We start from the raw sequence: 24954 nt of genomic DNA, 5'->3' as shown, positions 1-24954 counted from the left end.
TTTCCTCCTTAAGATTTTCCACTTAGTTGCAACTTTGATTTTCCTCCTCAAGATTTTCCACTTGGTTGCAACTTTGATTTTCCTCCTCAAGATTTTCCACTTGCTTGGAGGTCCTAAAAATAGAAACTAATAAGAAAAATAGAAACTTTCCTAAAATGAAAAATGGCAACTTACTAAAAATGATAAATAGAAACTACAAAAATATAAACTTTCTACAAATAGGAACTTTCCCAATCAAAGAATGGAAACTTTCCTAAACAGGATTTTAATAAGGAAATAACGTAAGAAATGTAGGGAAATGCAGTTAAAACGTCGCATTAAAATGTTCCTATCAATTACTCATCACAGTTTAAGAACTTGGACACCCTAGTGAAGAATCTCAACGCTCAAGTTTTGTTGAAATTGGAGGAGTCTTCCACACCCAAGGCAACAAGGTAAATTCGGGCCCATCTTGTATCTTATTTTGGTTCTGTTATGGAGTTGTTGGGTTTTAAATTACGGAATGCTAAACATGTTGGTTTCAATATGGATTCGATGAGCTAGACTGCTAGTAAGATTGAGTTAGTACAGTTATGTTGAGATACACATATCTAATGCATAGCTAGATCTGATCCTATCCGTATGCTACTAAAAGATAAGCACCAATTAGTCTTCGTTTCTATATAAGTACTCTTATGTTCTTGAGGTTATTCATCAGAATCAGCTTCTCTTTCTGTGAAAAATGGGGTCAAGAGCTATTGCATGTTGCATTCTGTTGTCATTGTTCTCAGTAGCTTTAGCTGAATATGTCGATGTCAGGGTTCGAGGAGTGGTTTCGATAGCTAGCACAGATGACAATTTCATATGTGCAACCCTGGATTAGTGGCCAACTGATAAATGTGATTACAATCAATGTCCTTGGGGAAAAGCTGGAATTTTTAATCTGGTATATATATATATATATATATATATATATATATTTCTCACTGTTTCATCTTGTTTAATTTGTTAACAAAGTGATGAGGAACTGAGTTAACCTTCTTGCGTAATTGGAAACTAATTTGCAGGATTTGAAGAACAAGACCTTGATCAATGCAGTAAAGGGTGAGTAGGTTCTTAATATTATGAGTAGAAGTTTGGGTCACTGATATTGTTGAAGTGTTGCAGAAGAAACTGACTCTTGTGTTAAATTTCAGCATTCAATACAATAAGGATCAGAATTGGAGGTTCATTGCAAGACCAAATTATTTATAATTTTGGTTATGGAGTGAAAGACTGCAACCAAATCGTGAAAGATGGTTCTGGGCCTTTCTTGTTCCGTGGCGGTTGTCTTCAGCCGAAAAGATGGGATGAGATCTATGAGTTCTTCAACCAAACACAAGCCAAACTCTTGTTTGGATTGAATGCCCTTCATGGGAAGAAAGCGGACCCTAAAGACAAGATTCTTTGGGTTGGTGATTGGGACGCAAAAAATGCTCGTGATCTCATGGAGTACACCATCTCAAAGGGTTACCCTGTTGAGTCATATGAGCTTGGTATATGAAATCACTTTTACTTTTGACTGTATATATAGATACAATTTTGGTCTGTTAATCTGATTACTACGTGTGGTTTAACAGGAAACAAGTTATGTGGGAGTGGGGTAGGTGCAAGAATAGAAGCTTAACAATATGCCAAAGACATGAAAAAGCTCAAACAACTTGTGACAAAGTTGTTCCCAGATAGTAAACAGCCAAAGGTTTTAGGCCCCGGCGGCTCTGAACCCTTATACTCTTTTTTAGTTGTCTTAATCACCTTATTTAAGTTGCACTCGTGTGGTTCCTAATTCTGACATTACAATGTTGGTGCTTCAGTTTTCAGGTTTGATTGAGATTGGGGGTTACATTCATTCATTGGTGAAAACATGAAGGGAGCTGCGCTTGTGGCTTTTGTTGCTACAATTGGTAACTTTCTGCAAGGATGGGACAATGCTACAATTGATGGTAGTTATTTGAAATTTTTTAGCTTTCTTCAATTCTTGTTTTTCGTAGGCTCTGTGCATTATGCTTCATTGAATCTTTCCAGTAATTTTATCTGGTTTACGCATTTCAATCAGAGTTTGTCCATTTTGTTGTGTTCAGTTCATGTTTTTGCTTGTTCTCATTTAGTGCTCATATTTCAGGGGCTATTGTTTACATCACGGACGATTTTGATTTAGGTAGCTCGGTAGAAGGTCTTGTTGTGGCCATGTCACTCATCGGGGCAACAGTTATTACAACATGCTCAGGAGCCATATCAGATTGGCTTGGTCAGAGGCCAATGTTAATAGCATCATCAGTTCTTTATTTTGTGAGTGGCTTGGTGATGTTGTGGTCACCCAATGTGTATGTACTATGTCTTGCAAGGCTATTAGATGGATTTGGAATTGGTTTAGCGGTTACTCTTGTCCCAGTCTACATATCCGAGACCGCCCCATCAGATATTAGGGGATTGTTGAATACTCTTCCACAGTTCCTTAGTTCAGGAGGCATGTTTTTGTCATATTGTATGGTTTTCGGGATGTCACTGTTGGCCTCGCCAAGCGGGAGACTGATGCTTGGGATTCTTTCCATTCTCTCTCTTATATATTTTGTATTAACCATGTTTTACTTACCTGAATCTCCTCGATGGCTTGTGAGTAAGGGTAGGATGCTCGAGGAAAAGAAGGTTCTCCAGAGCTTGCGTGGCACTGAAGATGTTTCTGGTTTGTTGCTTATTCTCTGGTTTGCTCGTATTTTGTATATGTATAGTGATCTATGTTTTATAATGCATAGTGCCATAATTTAGCATGGACTCGCGCACTGACTTGTCATACTACACGTCATATATAAATGCAATATGTTCGACAAAAAGCTACGTAGCTTCTTTACCAGCTGGTAAAGGATGGTAAAGAAATCTGGCTTCTTTACCAGTAATATAATCTGGTAGATTAAGCCGAAGCTCTCTATGACATTTGCTTCCGCACACTCAAGCTCAGTACCCCAAGCTGTAAGATCCTATTCTGATTCTATTTTAATCTTGATTGGGATTCTGATGTATGTTTATGTGGCTACAAACTGTGAAGATTTGGAATATGTTTGTGTTGGTATAAACTGTGATATCCTTTGATTAACGAATTGAAATTCTGATATATGTTTATGTTGGTACAACTGTGCTATCTATTGATTGTGGAATTAGGTTTTTGGTATATATTTATGTTGGTGCAAACTGTGATATCATTTGATTGTTGGATGGCTATTTCATATGTGGTTATCTTTGTATAAATTGTGATATCCTTTTATTATTGAATTGGTGTTTGATATATGGTCATGTTGGTACAGACTGATATGCTTTAATTGTTGAATTGGTATTTTGATATATAAACATGTTTATACATACTTTGATGTCATTTGATATTCGGATTGGAGTTCTGATTATTGATTATGTTTTGTACAGTTGGCGATTTGAACCATTTGATTTCTGCTACCATGTCTGGTGTGACTTGCTGTTTGAGGTTCCCTGGGCAACTTAACTCTGACCTCAGAAAGTTGGTTGTCAATCTCATTCCATTCCCCCGTCTCCACTTTTTCATTCCATTCCTGGTGGGATGTTTTAATGCAGAAAAAGTTTGATGCATCGGTTTTCAAAATAGCTTGCGCCCAGGCTGCAAAGAATAAATGGGTGGACTTTGGAAAGTAACTAGTGACCAGAAAGGTAACCTCTTACTCAGAAATCTCACTGCACATTTACTAGTCGTATAACTGCAAGGATAGTAGATATAGTTGGACTAGTGACCAGAAAGGTATTTTGATGCTTGATCTGGTAAACAAGGGAAGTAGATATAGTTGGACTGCTGTCAATTGATTATAGCTGCTGTCTATCTCATCCATCTGTCTATTTTGGTAGTTGAGAGCGAGTGAGAGCGTACAGGGGCAGGAGGGGTGAGAGAGATATTAGAGAAGCCCCAGTTGGTTTACCAAAACAGTTAGTTTCAGTTGTGCTAAATCCTGGATTAAAGAATCATTGGAGGAGGTTGTTAACTCCGTAATCTCTGTTGTTTTCTAAATTCTAACTCACTCAATACTATGCATGTTTTGCATAATGTACGGTGCTGAGGATTCGAATTCAGAAAAGAAGTTGAGAGTAGGTTAATTGCTTTCTGAATCCTTTCTGTTAGAGTATTTTTGCAGATAGATAATGCATTGTGGTCCGTTTGTACAAGAATTTAGCAAACTAATCATTCCAGGTATTGTCTACACTATGCATGTAGTGCCTTTTCGGCGGTTACCATGTCATGCTACTTGATAATGGATTCTAATTTCCTTTGTCTATTCTTTCTAGGTTTCTCAAGCCTCTAAACTTAGTGGGCTTTAGTTTCTCTGCATAGAAAGGCAAGCGACAAAGCATACATCATCCTCTTGGCTTCTTGCTGCTGTATGATCAATCTAGTCTCAGTTTTCGGTTGAATTATTTCCCAGATTATTTCAGTTAAAATTCGTTACTAATTAAGGTTCTTTAAACAAGATTTCAGCTTTTGCATATTTCAAATTTGACATCCTAAACCTGAGTACAATTATGCACTTGCAGATGTGCTACAATTATGTACAATTTGTATGGATGAGTTTTGAACACATTTCTTGATTGAGGTGAAACTTTTTAGTTGATCTGAATGTTAATATCTTTTCTCTGGCAGAAACAGTGATCCCAGGAATTGAGCTGGTGCGGTTAGCATCATGGTGTTTGCAGTATGAACCTCGTGAGAGGCCAAATGCCAAGTCTCTTGTGACTGCCCTTGTTCTTCTTCAAAAGGAAACTTCGTTGAAGCGAAAAGATATTATACCAGCTTTTGTTTCATGTATAGGTAGTTAGGAATGATTTCTTGTTTGGTACATTATCTATCTTGAATGTATGGATGTTTGAAAAATGGTGATTGAATGATATGGATTAGAGTACTGTTTATGTGTTAATTACTATCTAATATTCAGTCATGCAACTCTTTAATGCAAAACCATGTGTTGTATGATGATAAAAGAGTTCAAAATTGAGGCTTCTCCTACAACAGTCACTGGTTGGTACCCAATTGATTACAATATTCACACAACGGATAACCAAATATAGTTGTTGTGTGAACTAACAACCAACAACAAAAGAAAACAAAATTCTGTTGTGTGAGATTCATAACACACAACAGAAACAAAATGATCACTGTTGTCTAAGTAATTAACAGACAAGGGAGATAATTTTACTTCAGTTGTGTGTTACTTACCTCAGACAACAAATATTAAGTTATATCTGTTGTCTATTATTAGTCTCAGACAACAAATAATGAGTTATATCCGTTGTGTGTTATGAATCTCAGACAACAAAGAATGAGTTATATCCGTTGTGTGTTATGAATCTCAGACAACAAAAAATAAGTCATACCTGTTGTGTGTTATGAATCTCAGACAACGGCAAAATTTCATCTTCTGTAGTCTGAATGTGCCGAGGCATCGCCGCGCATGCCATGCCAGGCACATGCTGCGCAGAACTCACACAACAGAAATAGGCATTTCTGTTGAGAAAACTATTATCACACAACACTCACTTAGACCACGGTGAGCTTGGTCATCACACAACACAAATCCACCGTCGTCTGATGACCTTTTTGTAGTAGTGTGGTACAGTTACATGTGGTATTTTCTATATCTTTGACACTAATGTGGAAATTGCAGGATACTCTGATGCTGACTGGGGTGGGAACTTAAAAGACAGAAAAAGAACCTCAGGGGGATGCTTCTTCATTGGCAACAATCTGGTTGCTTGGCACAGTAAGAAACAAAATTGCATTTCCCTATCTACTGCTGAGGCTGAGTATGTTGCAGCTGGGAGTTGCTGCACGCAAATGCTATAGATGAAACAAATGCTTCTTGACTACGGCATTCCCCAAGGTAATTTGTCTATCTTCTGTGACAACATAAGTGCTATTAACATCACAAAAAATCTTGTTCAACACTCTCGAACAAACCACATTGATCTTCGATATCACTTTATTAGGGATTTGGTTGAGCAGAATATACTACTTGAGTTAAGTTTTGTGCCCACTGATAGTCAGTTAGCTGATCTATTCACAAAGCCTCTAGACACTGCACGGTTTGAACTATTAAGAAATACTCTGGGGATATGTTCTAAGTATTGAGGCACTATAATGTTTGTCCACTATTGGGTGAGAAAATTATGATCTTAGTATACCTTGACCACTGTCACTAGTAAATTGCACATAAATTCAGTTATGCATCCTTTCTTGCTAAGCCTTATTCTGGACAAAGATTGTGTACTCATTTTTAGTATCTTAGTCGGTTCAATCCCTTATGCACTCTTACTTATAGCTTATGTGGTGGAATGTTCCTTGTTTCCTGTCAAGAGAGAATTGATGAAGTAGGAGAACTGTCTAAAATGCTCGGATGTTTCATTCCCTCTTCTCAAAGTAATCAGGTCATAATTGTGGTGAACTTTCTAGGATTTGTAAGAAACGAGAATGGATAATTGTATCCCACCTCTCAAAGTAATCAGGCCTGCTTGGTTGTTGTGAACTTTCCAAGGTTTGCAAGAAACAAGTTGGTGGGTGACCTATGTGCGTAAAATATGAAAATGCAGACAACAACTCGAGACTCTCCATGGAGCATCCTTGTTATGCTTAGTACCCTAAGATCGTCTGTTTTGGGAGTTGCTGAGAAGGGTCTTGTTACGTGAGTTATTGTTGTTACAAAATAAAGAAGTCTATAACTCAACTAAAGATAAGTACTTGGGAACAATGTTTCCTATTTCTCCTCAGAGAACTCCTATGTTCAGTTCTTTTTCTTTGCCTTTTCTCTCTTTCACAACACATGCTTCTAAGCCCCACGTATTGCTTACACTCATTTCTCTCACAAGATTACTCCTTACGATCTAAATATGAGTACCCATTCAATTTGTTGATAGAATACATCATGCTTGCCGTTATGAACTATGTTTCTTTCACTAAGTGATTTGTGCTCTCTGTGCTACACCTCTGCTATATTTTCTCCCATCATTATGACAAATGCATTAATTTCTTTGATCCTTTGAAGAAGAATATATTGTGTGTGCTATAATTGCAGATTGTGGGAATCCTTGTTCCATCCTTGATTACCATCTGGTTGCATTTGATTTCCTTACTGATTAAGCATAAGTTGAGGGGGAGAAGTTATTTGCATGCGTGTATCTCGGGAACATAACTTGTAATCAATTCTCTCCCTCTTGGAGACGCTACCTCTAACTGGCTTGTCTCTTCGTTTTCTCTACCGGTCCAATATATATAACATCTATCTTCTCTCTCTCTCGGATTTCACTCTGGTATGTCTAAGTGTGCAGGTTTTTCCCAACTTCTTCTCTCATCATGGTTCGTACTAAGATCACCACACGCCTTGGTGGACACCGGCGTCTTCCTCCTCTCGAGGAGGGTCGCCAGGCTGCAGCCCGGCCCGGCGTCTTCCATCTTGGCATGCATGGAAAAAGAAGCCGCAGTCCTCCTCTTCGTCAATATATTCCAACTCAAACTGACGAGCCTTCTGCTGCACTTGTTTCTCTGAACAGTGTTCGTGATTCTATCCTGGTGGCTGACTAGCGGATTGCTTGCCTCACAAACGACATGGACGACATGTATTCCTTCCTGGTCCGCACTCATCATGCTCTGACCAACCTCACCAGGGAAGTCCGGAACATGCAGCGCCACCCTCCTGGGTTTGGAGTTCCTGGGTCATCCACTGCAGTCGATGAAGAAGCACAGGAGGAGAGCACTGCGTCTATGGACAATGAGGAGTTTCAAGATACCGTGACCAAGCTAATCGAGGGGTTTGACGTGCCTTCCTATTCAAAGGGGGAGAAGTAAATAAATTTTCATCTTTTTATTTTTTCTTCTGTTTCTGCATTTTACCTTTTCTTGGATAATATTTATTTTAGTTTTTGGGTCGGTAAGTGCATAAGCACAAACTATTAGGGATGCTTATTATTACTATCTTATTTGATATCTATTTTGGCAACTTGGATCTGGAAAAGTATGGGAACTGATTCCTTAATCCAAGTAGCACCTTTTTGGTTCATGTTTCGTGGCTATCTGTGAAATCTAACATGCAGGGTACTAAGATGAAAAAGTCATGTGTTGAATGGGAATGCCCAAAGGGGGAGATTGTAAGTAAATTGGACTATTCTATTCAACACATGACTTTCCTAAAGCTATTAGGAATCAGAAGTTGCAAAGCATTAGGAGAGTATTTCCCCTACTTGTTCAGAGACTCAAGGGAACTAAATGAAGATTGCAGAATCGTATCAAGGAGAGAAAATCAAGGAAGATAACTCTCACTGATCTTGAGATAAAGGTGTCTTTTAATCCATATCATTTTGCATGATTCTAAATTGATATGCATTGCTTCTAATTGATCTGGAAAATCTCATTTGATTTAAAATGTTTTCCAAATGCATATCCGATTGAGATATTGATCACAATTATAAAAGTTTTGATTGCATATTCAAAACAGTTTTAAAACATTTCCATGTTTATCTTATTCGGTGATTAACAAGAGATTTGATCAAGGGGGAGTCTTGCTCCTCTATATAAGGGTTTTAAATTGATTTGTGAAATGGAGTTTTTTTTTTTGCAGAAAAATTGTTCTTCCTTGAACTGCATATGTTTGTTCAAATCGTTTATTGAAAAACTCTCATTGCTTGTTTCATGTTTTATCTTGCATACTCTATCACTTCCATAATTAATTCTCAAGATCAGTGAGTTGATTGAGTGCAGGAAGATTGAAGATTGAAGTGCGAAAATGTTGTGTTGATCTAGTTAGGAGTTAGAACAGTAGTAAAACAAGTTAGCAGTTGGCTAATTGAAAGTGTTTGTTATGAACAACACTACTTGTATACTGTAAACGCTATTGTTTCATATTGGATTGATTTTTTGTGTTGATTACGTTAAAAGTCACGTAGTGAAGTTTCCTCAGTGGAGAGCTTTACACTGTGTTAGCAATTCCTGTGTACTTCTTGATAAAACCATTACATTGTCAAACAGTTCTATCAAACATATTGTGCTAGTGTTCTGTTAGGTATTAGCATTAACACGACCCCTAATCAAGATATATCTTAACAAGCTAGCTATTCCTTAATCAATACTTTCTGGAAGAAATAATTTCAAATCACATTTTTATACCCAGTAAGAAATAATTCCCAATCAAGATATAAAATTTTCATAACCAATAGCAAAAATCTGAGCTAAACGTTCTCAGTCTGACACAAGTGTAAAAACAAATAGGAAAAAACATCCAAGTGCCCATACTTCACATTCAAATCACTATTCAAGTATAAACTCAATTACACATTTTGGGCAACCCAGCAGCAATTCACCATCCAATTCTCAATCTTTTTAGGGTTTTAGCGAAAACTCCCAATTGAAAAACAAAAAATTGCCAAAAACCTAATGAATCCGATCCAATAATCGAAACAACCCCCGACCTCTAAATTAAACTAAAAAAATGAACAAAAAATTAAACAGAGAGGGGAATTGGAGAGAGATAGATAGATAGGCGAGAGAAATAGTGGAGTTCAAAGGATAAAATTTAGGCAGCGCAAACAAAATTTCCAAATTGTCCCCAAATTCCAAACTGGGGATGGAAAAGACGACGTCGTATGACCTAGTGTCCAAGTAAGGGGTCATGGGTGTGGCCGACTTATAGGTTGCCCTTCCAGAGGACCACAAACTTAAAGGGTCTAAAGTAATTGACTATTATGCCCAGTTGCCCCAACTTCACCTTCTGGCAATACGAATTTCTTTCTGAGGTTGGTTTTGTAAAATCATTACTTTAAATTCTATCTTATTTTTAAATATTGAAATAGAAGAGTCATTCCATCAACCCTCAATCAAAAAGTACCATTCAAAAAAGAAAAATTCTTGCATGGGGGCTGCCACGTGGTGGGGTCGTGCGGCCCTCCAATCAAAAATCTCAAATTTTTCCTTTTTTTCCTAAACTGCTCCTGATTTTTAATATGCAATACCTAAAATACCCCCCTGTTTGGGCACTGATTGGCCCGCCCCACTGCCACGTGGTGCAAGTGCTGTACGTAAGACTCACTCTTCCAAAAAAACAAGAACTGATGATGACAGAAAATCCTACATGTTCCTTTTGAACACTACGTACATTACTCCAAAGTAAGCTAGCTAAGTGTAAGGACGATTTTAAGAAATGTTAACTGGATAAGCCGTCTCAAGCCATCATTTTTTTAGGCCTCTGATGATTCAATTATATCTCAACTACTATAAAAAAAAAAGTGGGTGTTTATTCAAAAAAAAAAAAGGGTGTTTGATGTCAATAGATTTCACTCAAATATTAAAAAAAAAATTCATCTGCTATTATCTTAGAGAATAAACACACGATATAAACATAAACATTGAAAGGTTATTATGGTAAACAAAGAAAAACAGAAAACAGCAAAGAAGATTTTTTTTCTTTAAAAAGTAAAGAACTCCTTAGCCTACCCTATCCTTATATATGCCAATAAAAATTGAACCTATGACCTTTGCAATGTTAAAATTGTAATTGCCAAATAAACCTGAAACAAATCATGTAGACAATAAAGGAACATGGAGGAGTGTAATTAGCTGTTTCTTCCCACGTTTGGTGGTACAGTTGAAGTGAAACTGTTTTGTGCTAAACATATAAATGTGAAGGGTAATTCATGACCCAAACAGAAGAAAAATAAACAACGAGATCAAGCTCTGCCGCATTATTGGCTAAATATAATGTAAATATAAAAGAGAGCAGATATAACACCAATTACAACCTAAATATCATTAAAAATTAAAAACTTAAGATTACATAACACAAGGAAAAAAAAAAAAGATTGTGTGAACAAATGGAAACCATAAAATATTTGCCTCATGCCTCCATATTCTTGGGACCTAATCCCCGTGCCTAGGCTTGTTTTCACTATTATATGTACTACATGCAAAATATGAAAATATGCAACTACGTACTAGAGATCAATTCTGACATCATCATCATCTATAGATATCTGTTCTGTGAAACGTACTGAGACTGAGGACATTATGGGGATGGGGAGGAGCCAAGGGCCCCTGCTGCATGACGAAAGGCTGATTGGTAGCGGCATGGTGGATTGGTAGCGGTGGCCCTGGAGTGACGGAGTGTCGTCCCTCGAGCAAAAAAATCAACTTGAGCAAGGCTGAGAGAATGAGAATAAGGACCAACACAATGCTAGAGACAAGTTGGACAATTGATAAAATATCATAGGAAGCTGTAGCCTGGTGGTGTTCAACATTTGGATGAGGAGCGGCCATACTATAGGGCATGTACTGAGACTGGAGTACTGAGGAGTTGGCGGGCTATGGGTGACCAGAAAGATTGATGGGCAAAGCTGGAAGAGATATTCATATTGAATAGGAGGAGGATGAGTAAGAGGGAAGATAAAAGAATGTGAGAGTGAATAGAAGATGAGGAGGAGGAAGCCATTTTAATGTTTATGTGAGCTCTGAGGTGATGAAATGAATTGAAACAGATACTACCCGACTTGCTCGATATCTATTTATAGGGCAGGACGAGTCTTTGTGATTACTTTTGCAATGGAAGAATGAAAGCTTTTGCAGTGGAATGGAAGAATGAAAGCTTTTGCAACGGAATGGAAGAATGAAAGTAACACTGCAAGTTTGCAAAAAAGCTTTTGCAATGGAAGAATGAAAGCTTTTTGCAATGGAAGAATGAGAGAAAAAAAGATTAAAAAAAAAAAAAAAGTAAAAGAAGGCTAGGTGTTGGTTTCTATTACATGCTTCAAAGTCCAACCAATTAAATCAATATGAGTTATGTGTCATGGTCATATGGAATGTGAATCTCTCGGAGTCAAATTTGCTCATCACCTTATCTCAGTTGAGATATCGTTATTCTATGAAAACTTGACACATAATATTGATTTTAACCATTTTTTAATTTTATTTATGTCTTAAAAAAAAAAAATAACCTCTTAATCCACTCCACTCTTACATATACTAATAAGATCGAACCCATGACATTTACTAACATGTCACAACTCACAAACATGATTTTATTGATTTTAACCACAGCTAGATAGATAAATAAAGAATAAATTAAATTAAATCTCTCTCTCCCTCTCCTCTTTAGTCCATCGTCCTCCTTCGCATAAACCACTCCAAAATCAAGAAAAAGAAGGAAACTCAGAAAACTAAAATTGCTTTTTGGTGTTATGATCATGAAACTTCACTGAGTTTAATTCTTTGATTTGCGTTTTCTTTTTGGATTGTCTGGTCACCATGAGGATTTGTGTTTGTTAATTTTGGTTGAAATTAATTTCTTCCTAAATAGGTGTTAAACCAAGATGCAGACAAATCCAATCTCAAAAAGTAATTTCAGTCAATTATACCCAGTGAAGCTTCATGGTCATAACACCAAAAAATAATTTCAGTTTTCTGGGTTTCCTTCTTTTTCTTGATTTTGGAGTGGTTTACGCGAAGGAGGACGATGGACTAAAGAGGAGAGGGGAAGAGAGAGGGAGATTTAAATTAATTTATTCTTTATTTTTCTGTCTAACTGGTTAAATCATGGTTAAAATCAGTAACGTGTCAACTTCTCATAAAATAGTGGTATCATTGCTGATTAAAGGTGGTGAGCAAATTTGATTCCTAATTATGGGTGGGTTATGATCATACATGGATTTGAAAAAAATATGCTTGTTTTTAGCAATCTTTAAGAAGAAGGGCCGTCAGGGCCCTTAAAAGTTTTTTCCAACCGGCCAGTAGAGATACCCCTGTATCAGAAAAGGAAAAAGTGATTTGATCGGAAAAGGAATACTGACTTGAGGGAAGGTTTAATTAGCTGGCATAATGTGCTTCATTCTAACCCAAGGACTTCACAATTGAAGGTTCGCGGAATCACCATGGCAAACTCTTTTGCCATTAGCAAACAGAGGTGGCTGCCGAAGCCTTAGCTATGATAGAGAGTCTTTCTTTGGCGGAATCTTTGAAAATGTCTCTACCTTTAAGACTCCTCCGATGTTATTACTAGTTGTGAAAGAGGGTTTTTGATGGTGGTTAGGTTCTCTTGTTTCCTGGTTTCTTTTAATAAACTGTGCTCTTTCGTAAAAAATAAAATAAAATTTAAAAAAAAAAAAGCAGAGCCCTCTAACCATCAATAATAGATTCCTTTATCGAACGTTGGATGAAAGTATGAAACAAGTCTTAGTCCAATCAGGACAGTGTTACCAGGACGTCTATTTATTTTAGAACATTTTGAAGTTAACGTCCTAAAATATTCTAACCGGAAATGGGATTCTCAGAAAACTGTAAAGGTTTTCCTTAATGTGTGGTGGCTATTGAAATTTATGTAGTATGGGTATATTTAATCTTTTAGTATTCTATAAATTAATAGAGTTGTCCACTTTTCTCTACTTATAAAAGTTTTTATTTTCCATTATAACTAGAATTTGATTATTCCCCAACTAAATAATGAATGCTGCTTATTTAGTTTTTTAATTTCCGTTACGATTTACGAATATATTCCATTGTTGTAAATTGTAGTAGATCAACTTTTTTTTTTTTAAGAATATCATGTCGATATATATTAAATTATTAATACTCAGGTTAGAAATGACCATTACATATCCTCTCTCTACCATCTATGGGTAGATAAAGAGTTTGTAGTAGTAGCACAGTGATACATAGATTAGGTTTGATCATTTAACGGTTTCATGCTAATACAGAGAGCCTATAGACTATTAACTACTACATAGTCAATAGGCAGAGTAAACAAGACTTGATGACGCTCACTAAAAAAACTAGAAGCATAACTCCCTAACAAAGTAGGGAATTATTTTAATCAAAAGACTAAACTAAAAAAGCCTAAACCCAAGTTCACTGAGGCCCAATTGGTAGCAGCCCAAAAAGAGAGTCCCACTCAAAACCCTAGCAAAAAGGCCCACAAACCAGCCCAAGTCTTCATCTCTGTGCATAGTGGCGACAGCCACGATCTCGACCATAACGATGCTGCTGCGGCGGCACCATGACCACGTCATTCCGATCCCAAATGTCGCCGACGAAGCCTCTCCGACCATCCATGAGCCCCAAACACTGAATCTCAAGCAAAAACCAAAACCAAAAACAGGTTGGAGTTCACCCAAAAGCTAGATCGACGTAACCCATCAGACGCCAGCGTTGCTACTTGGAAACGAAGCTGATCGAAATCCAGTGTCGCCCAATTCGCCAGTGACCTTCCCAAAATCTAAGCACCCGACCACCGTGCCCCAGAGGTGCCACACCAGACTTGCCACCGTTTAGATCCCTCCTGCCAAAACCTCAAGCAGCAAACTCCAAGGAAACCTGCCCCGAGCCCATTGATGATCACCCATCCGGCCGCAGACCACGAAACGTCGACTAAGCCGGTTGCCCGCCCTGACATCGCGCGCAGCCGGACGAGCGCGAATGCTCAAAACCGACGCTTCTTTTAGGGCGCTTGTAGACGCGTGTTCGAAGGGGTGTCGGAAGTATAGATAGATCGACAGCTAGTAGTCCCCACACACATAGGGTGTGGGTTCTGCTAGAATATTTTGTAGTAGATCAACTTATGCAGGCGAGCAGCTGATTTATAGGTGAGCATTAATTCTGTGTATCATGCAACTGAATTTATCCCTGCAACTCTGCAAGCATAGGGGAATCACCATTAAACATAAGTCAGCTTTAGGTAGTATACGATACGTATATCTCACCAAAAAAAAAATGGTATGCAATCTGTATGATTTCGGAAACAACTCATGCGAGTTAAAAGTCTTCATTCTTTGCCCCACCCAAATTGAGAAGAAGGTTCATGTGTTGTTACCAAATTTGTAACTTGTTGCCTAGCTATCAAAACACCACAGGCACGTGAAAGAATGAATAAATTACAATTAAGCCTTTTAATCGAACATTATATATAAAAAGATGTTACTATCAATTGCTGGAACCACCAGAAAGATCTTCACCTTAATGATATCTAATCCATGAGTCAGTCTCAACAAGTTTAATTCACTGTCTTAAGATAATTAGATATAGGATTACCGTCACTTGATGTCTCCTCCTTGTTCGAATAAGTGCATGTTATGGTTCAAACATGTTACCGTCACTTGTTTGAGCTACCCATATATCTTCATATTTTGTCCATCATTTTGAAGTTCCTTTTTCTTTTGGTCTGGATTAGTTTGAACTTTCTGTTTTGATGTCAATGCATGATATGAATAAAGTCTACATTTCGGCCGGTACGTAATTTACTGTAGATTGCAATTTCCTCGGAGTGTTTAGATAGAACCTTGAGTAGAAATCATTTGTAATCGACTTCATTTTCCGGTGGTATCTAAAACACGGAATACTATCGGACGGATGAGGAGAAAGCCAGTGATTAGTGGTTGAGTTGCAGAAAATAGCAATCTACTCATACTAAATTCATCCAATACGAGCTTCACAATATGTTTATCCAAAAATGTTATTCTCACAATTTTCTTTGTCCCCAATACTTCATCAAATTTCAACTACTGACAGTTAATAACAATTTTCTTTGTCCCCAATACTTCATCGAACTTCAACTACTGACAGTTAATAACAATTTTCTTTGTCCCCAATACTTCATCGAACTTCAACTACTGACAGTTACTCAAGCGCGCTAGGAGTTTTGAGGGTGGTTTAGCATTTATCCTGGCTGACATTTTTTATTATGTCAGATTATCCTAAAGGGTCAAACTAAATGTACCCAGCAAATATCTTACTACACCCAGCCCTAGTCATATATCTTATTATTTACAGTTCTATCCCCATTGCAATATAGAAAGGGGAAAAAAACACTTCACCTATCACCAGTTCAACATCAACGCAAAGTCACAAACCCTCACCATCACCATAATTGAAACTGTATGTATCAGAGAAAAACATTGATTCAAGAAGATGTTGGAGGCTCTAGCCAGTTGGCTAATCCATTAGAAGATAAAAGTAGTTGTGATTCTTAAGGGGATTGATGAACTCGCAGATCAATATGCCCACACATGGCACGCATTTGTTAACATACACCCATCACCCATGTATTCAAAATCCTCAGGTCTCAACCAGATTAATTGTTTCTCATGGATCTAATACATGCTTACATGCATCTAATTCATTCTCGAGGAAGAGCCAACCAAGTACAATCAACTCCTCAGCAGATTACTTGTCTGTTATTAAAACATCAGCCTACCAACTATAGCAAACCTCGCAAATCAAATTAAGGAGTAGAGAGGGGAAGCGTAGAGGGAGGGGGGTGGGGGGCGGAGGGAGCGGGAGAGGGGGAGAGAGAGAAAGAGCAGTCAGATGAGGGAAGGAGCCATCGTCCGGCTAGCTAGCATCAACAGGCTAATTAGCGGTGCTTTAATTTTGATTTTTTTTATGAAATTTAACATTGAAATTTTATGGGTAAAATTGGAAATTTATAGCAAAATATACGAAGGCTGGGTGTTATTAGATATTTACTGAATGCATTTAGTTTGACCCTATCCTAAAATATATGGGGTGTAATAGAGGATTTGCCATCGAATTCGCATGTGAAGCAAATTAAAATCAAAAGTGTGATGATCGATCGATTATAACTAGTTTAGCTATTAATGTTATACAATTGTGGGTGCATCAACCATTGATGAATGAAAAAGGCATGGACTTTTATTAAAATTTCTTAATATCCTTATAACATGTATGCGGAGTATATACACTTCGTAAATGATCGATCACAAATCCATTCCAATGTGGTGAAGATGGAAAGGCCTAGTGCTAGTACAATATATATCGTAACAAACAGTCTACATTACCAATACAGCTCCTATATCGGTAATCTCTATCTAGTAACTACATATTAGGACACACACACGGTTAATTTCATTCGAATAGTGCCTGGACACTATAAGGGAGCAATGAAATTGGGAGTTCCACTCCAGAATAGCGTAGCAAATTGCTAACTGATCCTTTCTGTTAATGACTAGAGTCAAAGAAGACATATTCACTTGCATTCGGGCATATGTCACTCTTTAATACCTCTCTGGCCTCCGCAGCTGAAAGTTTCTCTATACGGACCACTTCCACAACATGCAACCTTCCCCACAAAACCATAATTCTCTCTCCCCCACCCAAAAAAACAAAAGTTAACCTTCTCAAACAAGAGCTATAATATGATGGCAATTAGATAGCAGTCTTAGCACTAGATCCCAATAACTGACAAGAGGTAAATAATATGCATATAAAAAAGTTGAAAAACACACACAACCAAGAAAATGAAAAGTTACCATATTTTGAAGGGTTATTGATCCCATCACTCAGAAACTCATTATAGTTGGAAAGTGAGTATCCGAATACCTTGATTTCAGTTTCCAGCTTCTGAAGAAGTTTGGGAAGTTCTTCATTGTGGAGTTTTACATACGGTGTAACCTCTTCAAAGCATCCATCTTTTTGTCCCTTCACAGTGCTCTTGAGAATGGTATACAACCGAGAGGATCAAGGCTAAGAAACCCAAAATTTCTTCCTCCTTTGTTGTATATTTCCTGGTACATTGAAATTATTCACTCTGTTGTTGATTTATTATCAACTATCATTAGCAGGTATGTACCATATGTATAAAATGGTACCCATCCACATTAAAAAAAGAACTTGGCTACCCAAAATCCCGTTTTCCACTGAGCAAAAACCCAAACTGAAAAAATCTTGTTCAGTGCTTTAACAAATCCTGTTCAGTGTAAGTTCCACATTCTATACTCCTCATCAAATGTAAGAATAGTCAGAGACGGAAACTCTTGCTTATATAAAGAATAACCAAAATAGTACTGGAAGCCCTCTTCTTTAAGAGAAGTGTGGTCGTAACTGATAATTTAACATCACAAAGAAATCTACTCGACTTTAAAGGAAGCCAGTTGTCAGTTAACTTACGCCACTCAAGAATGTCATTTGGGGAAGGACGGACCACAACATGAGAAACTGGTTCCTACACATCCGCAAAAAACACAATTAGCACCATCCAGACGACATAAATGTAAGAAAGTTACGTTCTAGGCTACCAGGAGGTATCATTATTAAATTAATGCACATATAATTTCCTTACTTATGAAATCTAATAAGAAAATCAATACAAAACAGTTCTTTCAACAATACAAGACTTAGAGCAATGGATAGCACATGACGCAGTCGGATTGATAACTAGGTTTACCAGCAATAAACCTAAGCAAAAGATTCTGGAGTCCACCAGAGATAAAAGAGAAAATCTCTATTATATTGATTAAAAGATGAAAGATCCGTTCTGCAGCCGCTTGCGGCTGCATAAATAAGAGAAAAGTACCCTAGGGCGACTAACAACGAAACCCTAAGGCCCATGGATAAAAACGAAAACAATCCAAAAATAACTAAGAAAACCAAAAACGGGTAAAATAGAAAAATGCCGTTTTGAGGCCCTAAACGATCCCGAAAGCCCGAAAAATGCTACAGCTCATAGCATAGCTATGAGTCTTGTTTCTGGCGCGATTCCCTTTCCGGAAAGGTAAGGTACGTCCCAATCGGACACCGAGCTGTTTCCTGTCTACTAGTCACTTTTCGTTTTCCTCCTTTAGCACGGTCTAACTGTTGTTCAAATTGAGCCGCCATCCTCTCTGCATCAGCACATAAGACAATACAATCCAGAAACAAGCTAAAAGAAAACAAAAGAAGATTTACTATACAACAAGTTATTGTAACTACAGTTGATCGTTAACAGGACCAAGAGATAACAGAACCACTTACTGATATTTAAGTGAAACATGACAAATACATAGTGGCTAAACAAGAAGTACTCAAAGGATGTAAATGATACGGACAACTATCAGTCTATACCAGATAATGGACAACTGGTTCAGTAGCAATAGAAGGCACACCTTACACAGTGCTCTATATTCGTTCTGTAGGCGCTTGATGCATGATTTCTCTGCCATCTCCCAATATCTTAAAAAGGTAGCAAATAAAGCCCCTATTCAATGTTTAACTTCTTTGGTCCCAAATGTTATTATCAATTCTCTGATAAACATAGACAAGAATAACACATTAGAACTGAATTCGACACACAGAGTAGAACCACTATTAATTACACTGAGCATGGAATAAAACATGTCACGTTTAGTTCAAGAAATAAGCATCTCAGTCCAATTTCTCCTGTTTGTTAGTCTTTCTTTGAACAATCTACCTTATCTTTCATACTCCAGAATTCAGAATGTCGCCATATCTCTATCTCCCAACATTATTACAATATCATAAACTATCAATTCAATTCAGATTCTTAATCCCACCAATTATATCTTAACAAGGTATCAATTAACCTCGATCAAAACTTTCCCAAAGGAAATCATTCCCAATCACAATTTTTCTACCCAGTAAGAAATAATTCCCAATCAAGAAATAATTTTTCTTTTTCATAATCAACAGCAATTATCTGAGCTAAAATATTCTCAGTAGTAATCTGACGCAAGCGTAAAAAAAAAAAAATATATATCCAAGTGCCCATACTTCACATTCAAATCACTATTCAAGTATGAACTCTTTCTCAACCCCAGCAGCAATTCACCATCCAATTACCAATCTTTTTTGGGTTTTATCGAAAACTCCCGACAAAAAATTGCCAGAAACCCAATGAATCCAATCCTGTAATCGAAACAACCCCCGACCTCCCAATTAAACTAAAAAACAAAATCAACAACAATTTAAGAATTCGAGAGAGAGAATGACAGATCGGCGAGAGAAACAGTGGAAATCGGAGGAGAACCAAATTCCCAACTGGATGGAGAAGACAACGTCGTATGACCTTTTGTCCAAGTAACGGTGTAATTGGATAGGGTGTGGTTGACTTATACGTTGTCCTTACTCCTTCCAGAGGATAAATTAATTGACTACTAGATTCATCCTTTGTGAGTGACACAGCGGATGCTAGTTTCTTTCTGAGGTTAGTTCTGTAAAATCATTTTTTTTTCTTTATCAAGAACGACATGTTTTATTTCTTTGTATACTAAGTAGGAATCCTTAATCGAGTCTGAGGATTAATATTCACCCTCCTTCCCTACGAATTAACCAAGAGTCATGTCATGAAGTCCAATCATTAATCTGAAAATGAAAAACCATTCCAAAAAGAATATCTGATGAAGATGAAACGAAAACCAACACATGCATACGCATCTTATTCATATATATATATATATATATATATATATATATATATATACATACACACATGCATACGCACCTTATTCAAACATACATATATATATATATATATATGTATATATATATGGTCCATATATACGTGATGCTACGTACATATCTTACATTCTTACAGGCACATACAGAAAGCTAGCTAGGAACAAGAAACAGATGTTGAAAAAATAAAAAAAAGTGAAATAACAAAGCTAGCTAATTTTCATGCGATACAAGCATGCAACTGCCTACTTACTAGCTAGAGATACGAGATAAATCCCAACAGCCAACACCATCATCATCGGCCTCGATGGATATGTTTTCCCTGAAACTGAGATTGAGGAGGGCATTATGGGGATGGGGAGCAGCCAAAGGAGCCTGCTGCATGATGAAAAGATTGTGCTGGTACTGTGACAGGGGTTGATTGGCAGTGGCAGGTTGCTGGAGAAGAAAGGCCGCATGGTGGATTGGTAGCGGCGGAGCGGAAGTGACGACCTCTTGTCTCTTAAGCAAATTAATCAACTTGAGCAAAGCTGAGAGAATGAGAACGAGGACCAATACAGTTGATAGAATATCATAGGAACTAGTCTGGTGAGTCTGAACCTGAACCTGAGTCGCCGCAGTAGAAGCTTGTGGAACTGGAGTATTGAGGACACTACAAGAAAATATCCTTTTAGTCACGAATTTATAGGTGACAAACTTCAAATATGTCACCTATAGTGGCAAAGGGTCACAAACATTTTAAGTTCGTCACCAATGATTTCGTCCTTTAGACAAACATTGTTGCTCCTATGTTTGTGACGGAGCATCTACAATTAGTGTCGAAATTTTCTGCTACTGAAGGCCAAGTTTAAATTAAATACTCTCTCCTCTCTCCTCTCTCCTCTCTTACCGAACCTTATCCCTACCACCACCAAACACTCGAGTTTCCCACAGGCCCCAAAACCTAGAACCTAAACAATCTTCGTCTCTCAATCTCAAATTCGAGGTTAGTATCTTTACAATTGAAACCCATAAACTTTCAGTTTCGATCTCGATTACTCTCACTCTCACCCTCTCAGTTTCGCCTCACTCTTCTTCTTTTCACCACAAAACTTTGAGAATCTCGGCTATTATGTAGATCTCTAACCTGGAATTACAGACCGAGCACCAGGAGCTCTCTGCTTCTGTTCTTTCCAAGGTATTGACCATCTTCAGTTGTTCTGCTTAATTTTCGGTTTTGGGTTCAAATTGGATTCCAATTTCTATGGATATATAGGGTTGGGTATCAAATCGGCACAGTTATCAAATCTGCTTCACCTCCGTCTCCGATCTCGACCTCTCCCTCCTCTCGCCATGGAGCCATGGCGCTGCTCTCGCCCTCCGCCTCTTGCACCAACCGGCTCTCCACAAGGGGCTGTTGGAGGTACCGCAGTCGAAACAAGTCCTCTTCTGGCCTTCTTCCGATGAGCCTTCATTTGGGTTTTTGATGTTCATGTCCTCCGACTCCGTTTCCTCCACAAGCACACAAATCGATCCGATCAACAACTATTCAGATTAAGAACAACACTTTTCTTTAAAACGGTAATGTTCAATGTGCTGAGAATTCAAGTTGAATTTTTTTTTGTGTATAGAGAAAAATCTTGTGCGCATTATAACTGGAAGCCAAGCCCTTGATGAACTATTAGGCGGTAATCTTGCTCTCTTAGTTGTTGAATATAAATACTCTATTCTTCTAACTATTTTGTCTAATTTAATTGTGTGTTATTTGATTTCAGGTGGGATTGAAACTATCGCAATCACATAAGCCTTTGGCAAATTTAGGTGAGCACATAGCAGACTTTATTTGATGCATTTTTTTGGTCTATTGCTTGATTTGAACATGAATTTTCTGTTTGATTGTGTCTACTTGTCTACTGACCAAAATAAACACCTGATTTCAAGTCAGGGAAAACACAGCTTGCACATACACTGTGTTTCTACTTAGCTTTGCCTCTCCATATGCATGTCTTAGCATACCGGGAAATATAGGCATCGCTGTAGTGGTCTTTCACTAACTAAAAGAATAATGGCATTTGAGCAGAGTTACAATGTCAATTTTAAAATTTTCTGTGATTGAGTATCATAGAGTACAATTACTAAGGACTCATATATGCTTCTTCTCAGGGTAGATTGGGAAACCAACCAAGTGATAATTCCAGTTTTCATACTATTCCACTGTCAATTCTATCTGATGTTGAATGCCAGTACTAATCCTTAAGATTAAAACTATTGCATGCAATTGCATTTTGATTCAAACATTATCAAGCCTTGCTGACTAAGCTTCCCTGCTTCTTTGCAGCTTCCTACTCATATGCATGGAGGGAATGGAAAGGCTGCTTACATCGATACAGAAGGAACTTTGTATCCTTGTCTTGTCTGTCCCGTTTAACATTTCCTATAGTTATAGTGTAATAAATGATGGCTAAAAATTATCTTAGACAATTTCCACCTGGTTTGATGGATGTGTTCTTCCTAACTAAGTGCACTTCCAGTAAACCTGAAAGACTTGTACCAATAGCTGAAAGATTTGGCTTGGACCCAGGAGCTGTCCTCGACAAAAGCTGCTACTTTTCCATATTATATCAGTTGAACTAGTGATACAATTACTGCTACTAACCATGTTATTTTCTTTTTCTGTGACTGCAAGATTGTTTATGCTCAGGCATATACATATGAGTATCAGTATAATCTGCTTTTTGGTCTAGCTGCAAAAATGGCTAAAGAGCCATTAAGCTTCTGGTAAAGACTTTTGCCATCCAAACCTCTCTTATAATACAAATAGACCTGGATGATTATTGATTAATATGCTCATGTTTCAGGTTATGGATTCGGTGATTTCTCTCTTTCGAGTGGATGTTACTGGAAGAGGAAAACTTGGAGATCCCAGGTCAGTTTCACAGGTTCCCTGCAATGCCTATACTCACTTAGATCTTATGCTCTGTCTTTATCCATAATTTATATGACATGAGCAAATTATTATCTGCAGAAAATCCCTTGTCAATCATGCTTTCCCTTTTAATAAAGATTGCTGAGGATATTCAGTGTTGCTGTCTACATGACCAACCACAGTAATCATTGATTTACCTACTATGCAGTAGTTATATGTCTTTGGGACTCTGTTTGAAAATTCCAACTTGTTTAAAGTAATCAATGCATGTCCTTTTGGAGGCTTATTTGTGCATCTTACTGTTGTGAAGTAATAGCTAATCCCCGTGTGTATTATAATTGTATTATAATACTGCTATTGTTCTGATATCATTATGGTGGTTGTTGTCACTGGAAAACATTACTTACTGAATTTGGGTATTGATATGGTTTTTCAAATGGAAGTTTTCAATGTTCTGTCTGGTTACTATGTGTGTATATGTGGACGCCAATCCCTTGTCAAATTATTTCAAATTTGAAACACAAAGATCTCTTAATTATTATTAAATTGCTCTATCTGAGTTCATTGTAGTCCAGGTAGATATATAGTTCCAAAGATGAATATGATGGCTCACTATGCAAAAGAGGAAGATGATGATGATGTCTAGTAAGTTCATTCTTTGTGTGATATATATTAGCTGTGTTCATATCGTTTTTTTCTCTCTCGTCCCCAAAACAGTTGTGCTTCTTTGGCTTTGCATCAACTTCTTATAACATGCAGTCGACAGATATTGTAGCCCAAAAAGTATTGCTGCAAGTTCGAGACCCAAAGACACCATCCTCGTCATGATGAGGATGGTAATATTGATGAAAATGAGCAAGGGAAGGATGGAAATGATTAGAATGTATTAGGAGTTTCACATTTCACATTTTGGATGTAAATTGATGTCCGATACTTGGAACATATTTTTGTTTATCCATGAATATTCTCAGTTTGTACTTTGAAATGCAATATATGATATTTCAGTTGAAATATATGCTAGAACATGCAATAAGCTATAAAACTGATGAATGTGAAATAAATTTTCAAATAACCAATGAAATTAAAAAATAATAAAAAATACAAAATGGAGATGGAATGAAGTACGTGACCCATGGAGTGAGATTTGGCGGTTACCAAAAAATTTGGCTCCAATTTTTGGAATCTGTCAAATTTTGGAAGAGAATTGGTGACAAAATATCAGGGATTGGGTGACAAACTCATTTTGTCACAAAAACATATTTTGGTGACGAACTTAGCATTTCGTCACCCAAAGGAATTGGTCTCGCAGTATAGGTGACGAAATTGGTGACGAACTTTTTTCGTCACTCATACTTTTGGGTGACGAAATTTTCAGAATAGGTGACAAAAGTGGTTCGACACCAATTGGGTAAATTCTAGTAGTGGGACTAGGCGGACTGTGGGTAGCCCGTGAGGTTGTTGGGCAGAGCTGGGAGAGATAATCACTAGGAACAGGAGGAGGATGAGTAAGGAAGATAAGAGAATGCTAGTAGATGTGGAGGAGGTACCCATGTTAACGTGTTTGAGGCGAACGATGAAATGAAACATCGTCAACCATTGTATTATAGGCTAGGCTTCTCGATCGAGTCTCTGTGCGGGAAATTTCAGAAGTGTTTCTCATGAGCCACAATGGTCTCCAAAGTCATTGGGCAGCTGATACAGCCAAAGTGTTCAGCTGAGAATACATCCAAAGTGTCCAAAGTGTTTTTTTTATTTTTATTTTTTTATGACAGGTACGTGTCCAAAGTGTTGTTCAACTGAGAATACAGCCAAA

General features: G+C 37.5%; 1 protein-coding gene and 2 long non-coding RNA genes across 3 annotated transcripts; 2 read left to right on the top strand and 1 right to left on the bottom strand.

Moving 5' to 3' along the window:
- Positions 1-842: 842 nt before the first annotated feature.
- Positions 843-1433, top strand: LOC112190449. The gene is made up of 3 exons (XR_002932410.2): positions 843-925; positions 1047-1083; positions 1176-1433. It is a non-coding gene; the product is annotated as an uncharacterized LOC112190449 (long non-coding RNA).
- A 406-nt stretch (positions 1434-1839) lies between these two features.
- LOC112190447 (monosaccharide-sensing protein 1) lies at positions 1840-2863 on the top strand. Its single transcript, XM_024329875.2, has 2 exons — positions 1840-1961; positions 2141-2863. The coding sequence occupies exons 1-2, from the start codon at positions 1883-1885 to the stop codon at positions 2782-2784; spliced, it is 723 nt and encodes a 240-aa protein (XP_024185643.1). The 5' UTR covers positions 1840-1882; the 3' UTR covers positions 2785-2863.
- Positions 2864-16786: 13923 nt separating this feature from the next.
- Positions 16787-19313, bottom strand: LOC121051822. Its single transcript, XR_005807120.1, has 3 exons — positions 18928-19313; positions 17954-18008; positions 16787-17571 (listed from the first exon to the last, which is right to left on the bottom strand). It is a non-coding gene; the product is annotated as an uncharacterized LOC121051822 (long non-coding RNA).
- Between the last annotated feature and the right edge of the window lie 5641 nt (positions 19314-24954).

The sequence above is a fragment of the Rosa chinensis genome, chromosome 2, assembly GCF_002994745.2.
Source record: "Rosa chinensis cultivar Old Blush chromosome 2, RchiOBHm-V2, whole genome shotgun sequence".
Lineage (NCBI taxonomy): Eukaryota > Viridiplantae > Streptophyta > Magnoliopsida > Rosales > Rosaceae > Rosa > Rosa chinensis.
Note: the sequence above shows the minus strand (reverse complement) of the source record. Positions and strands in the feature narration are given on the sequence as shown.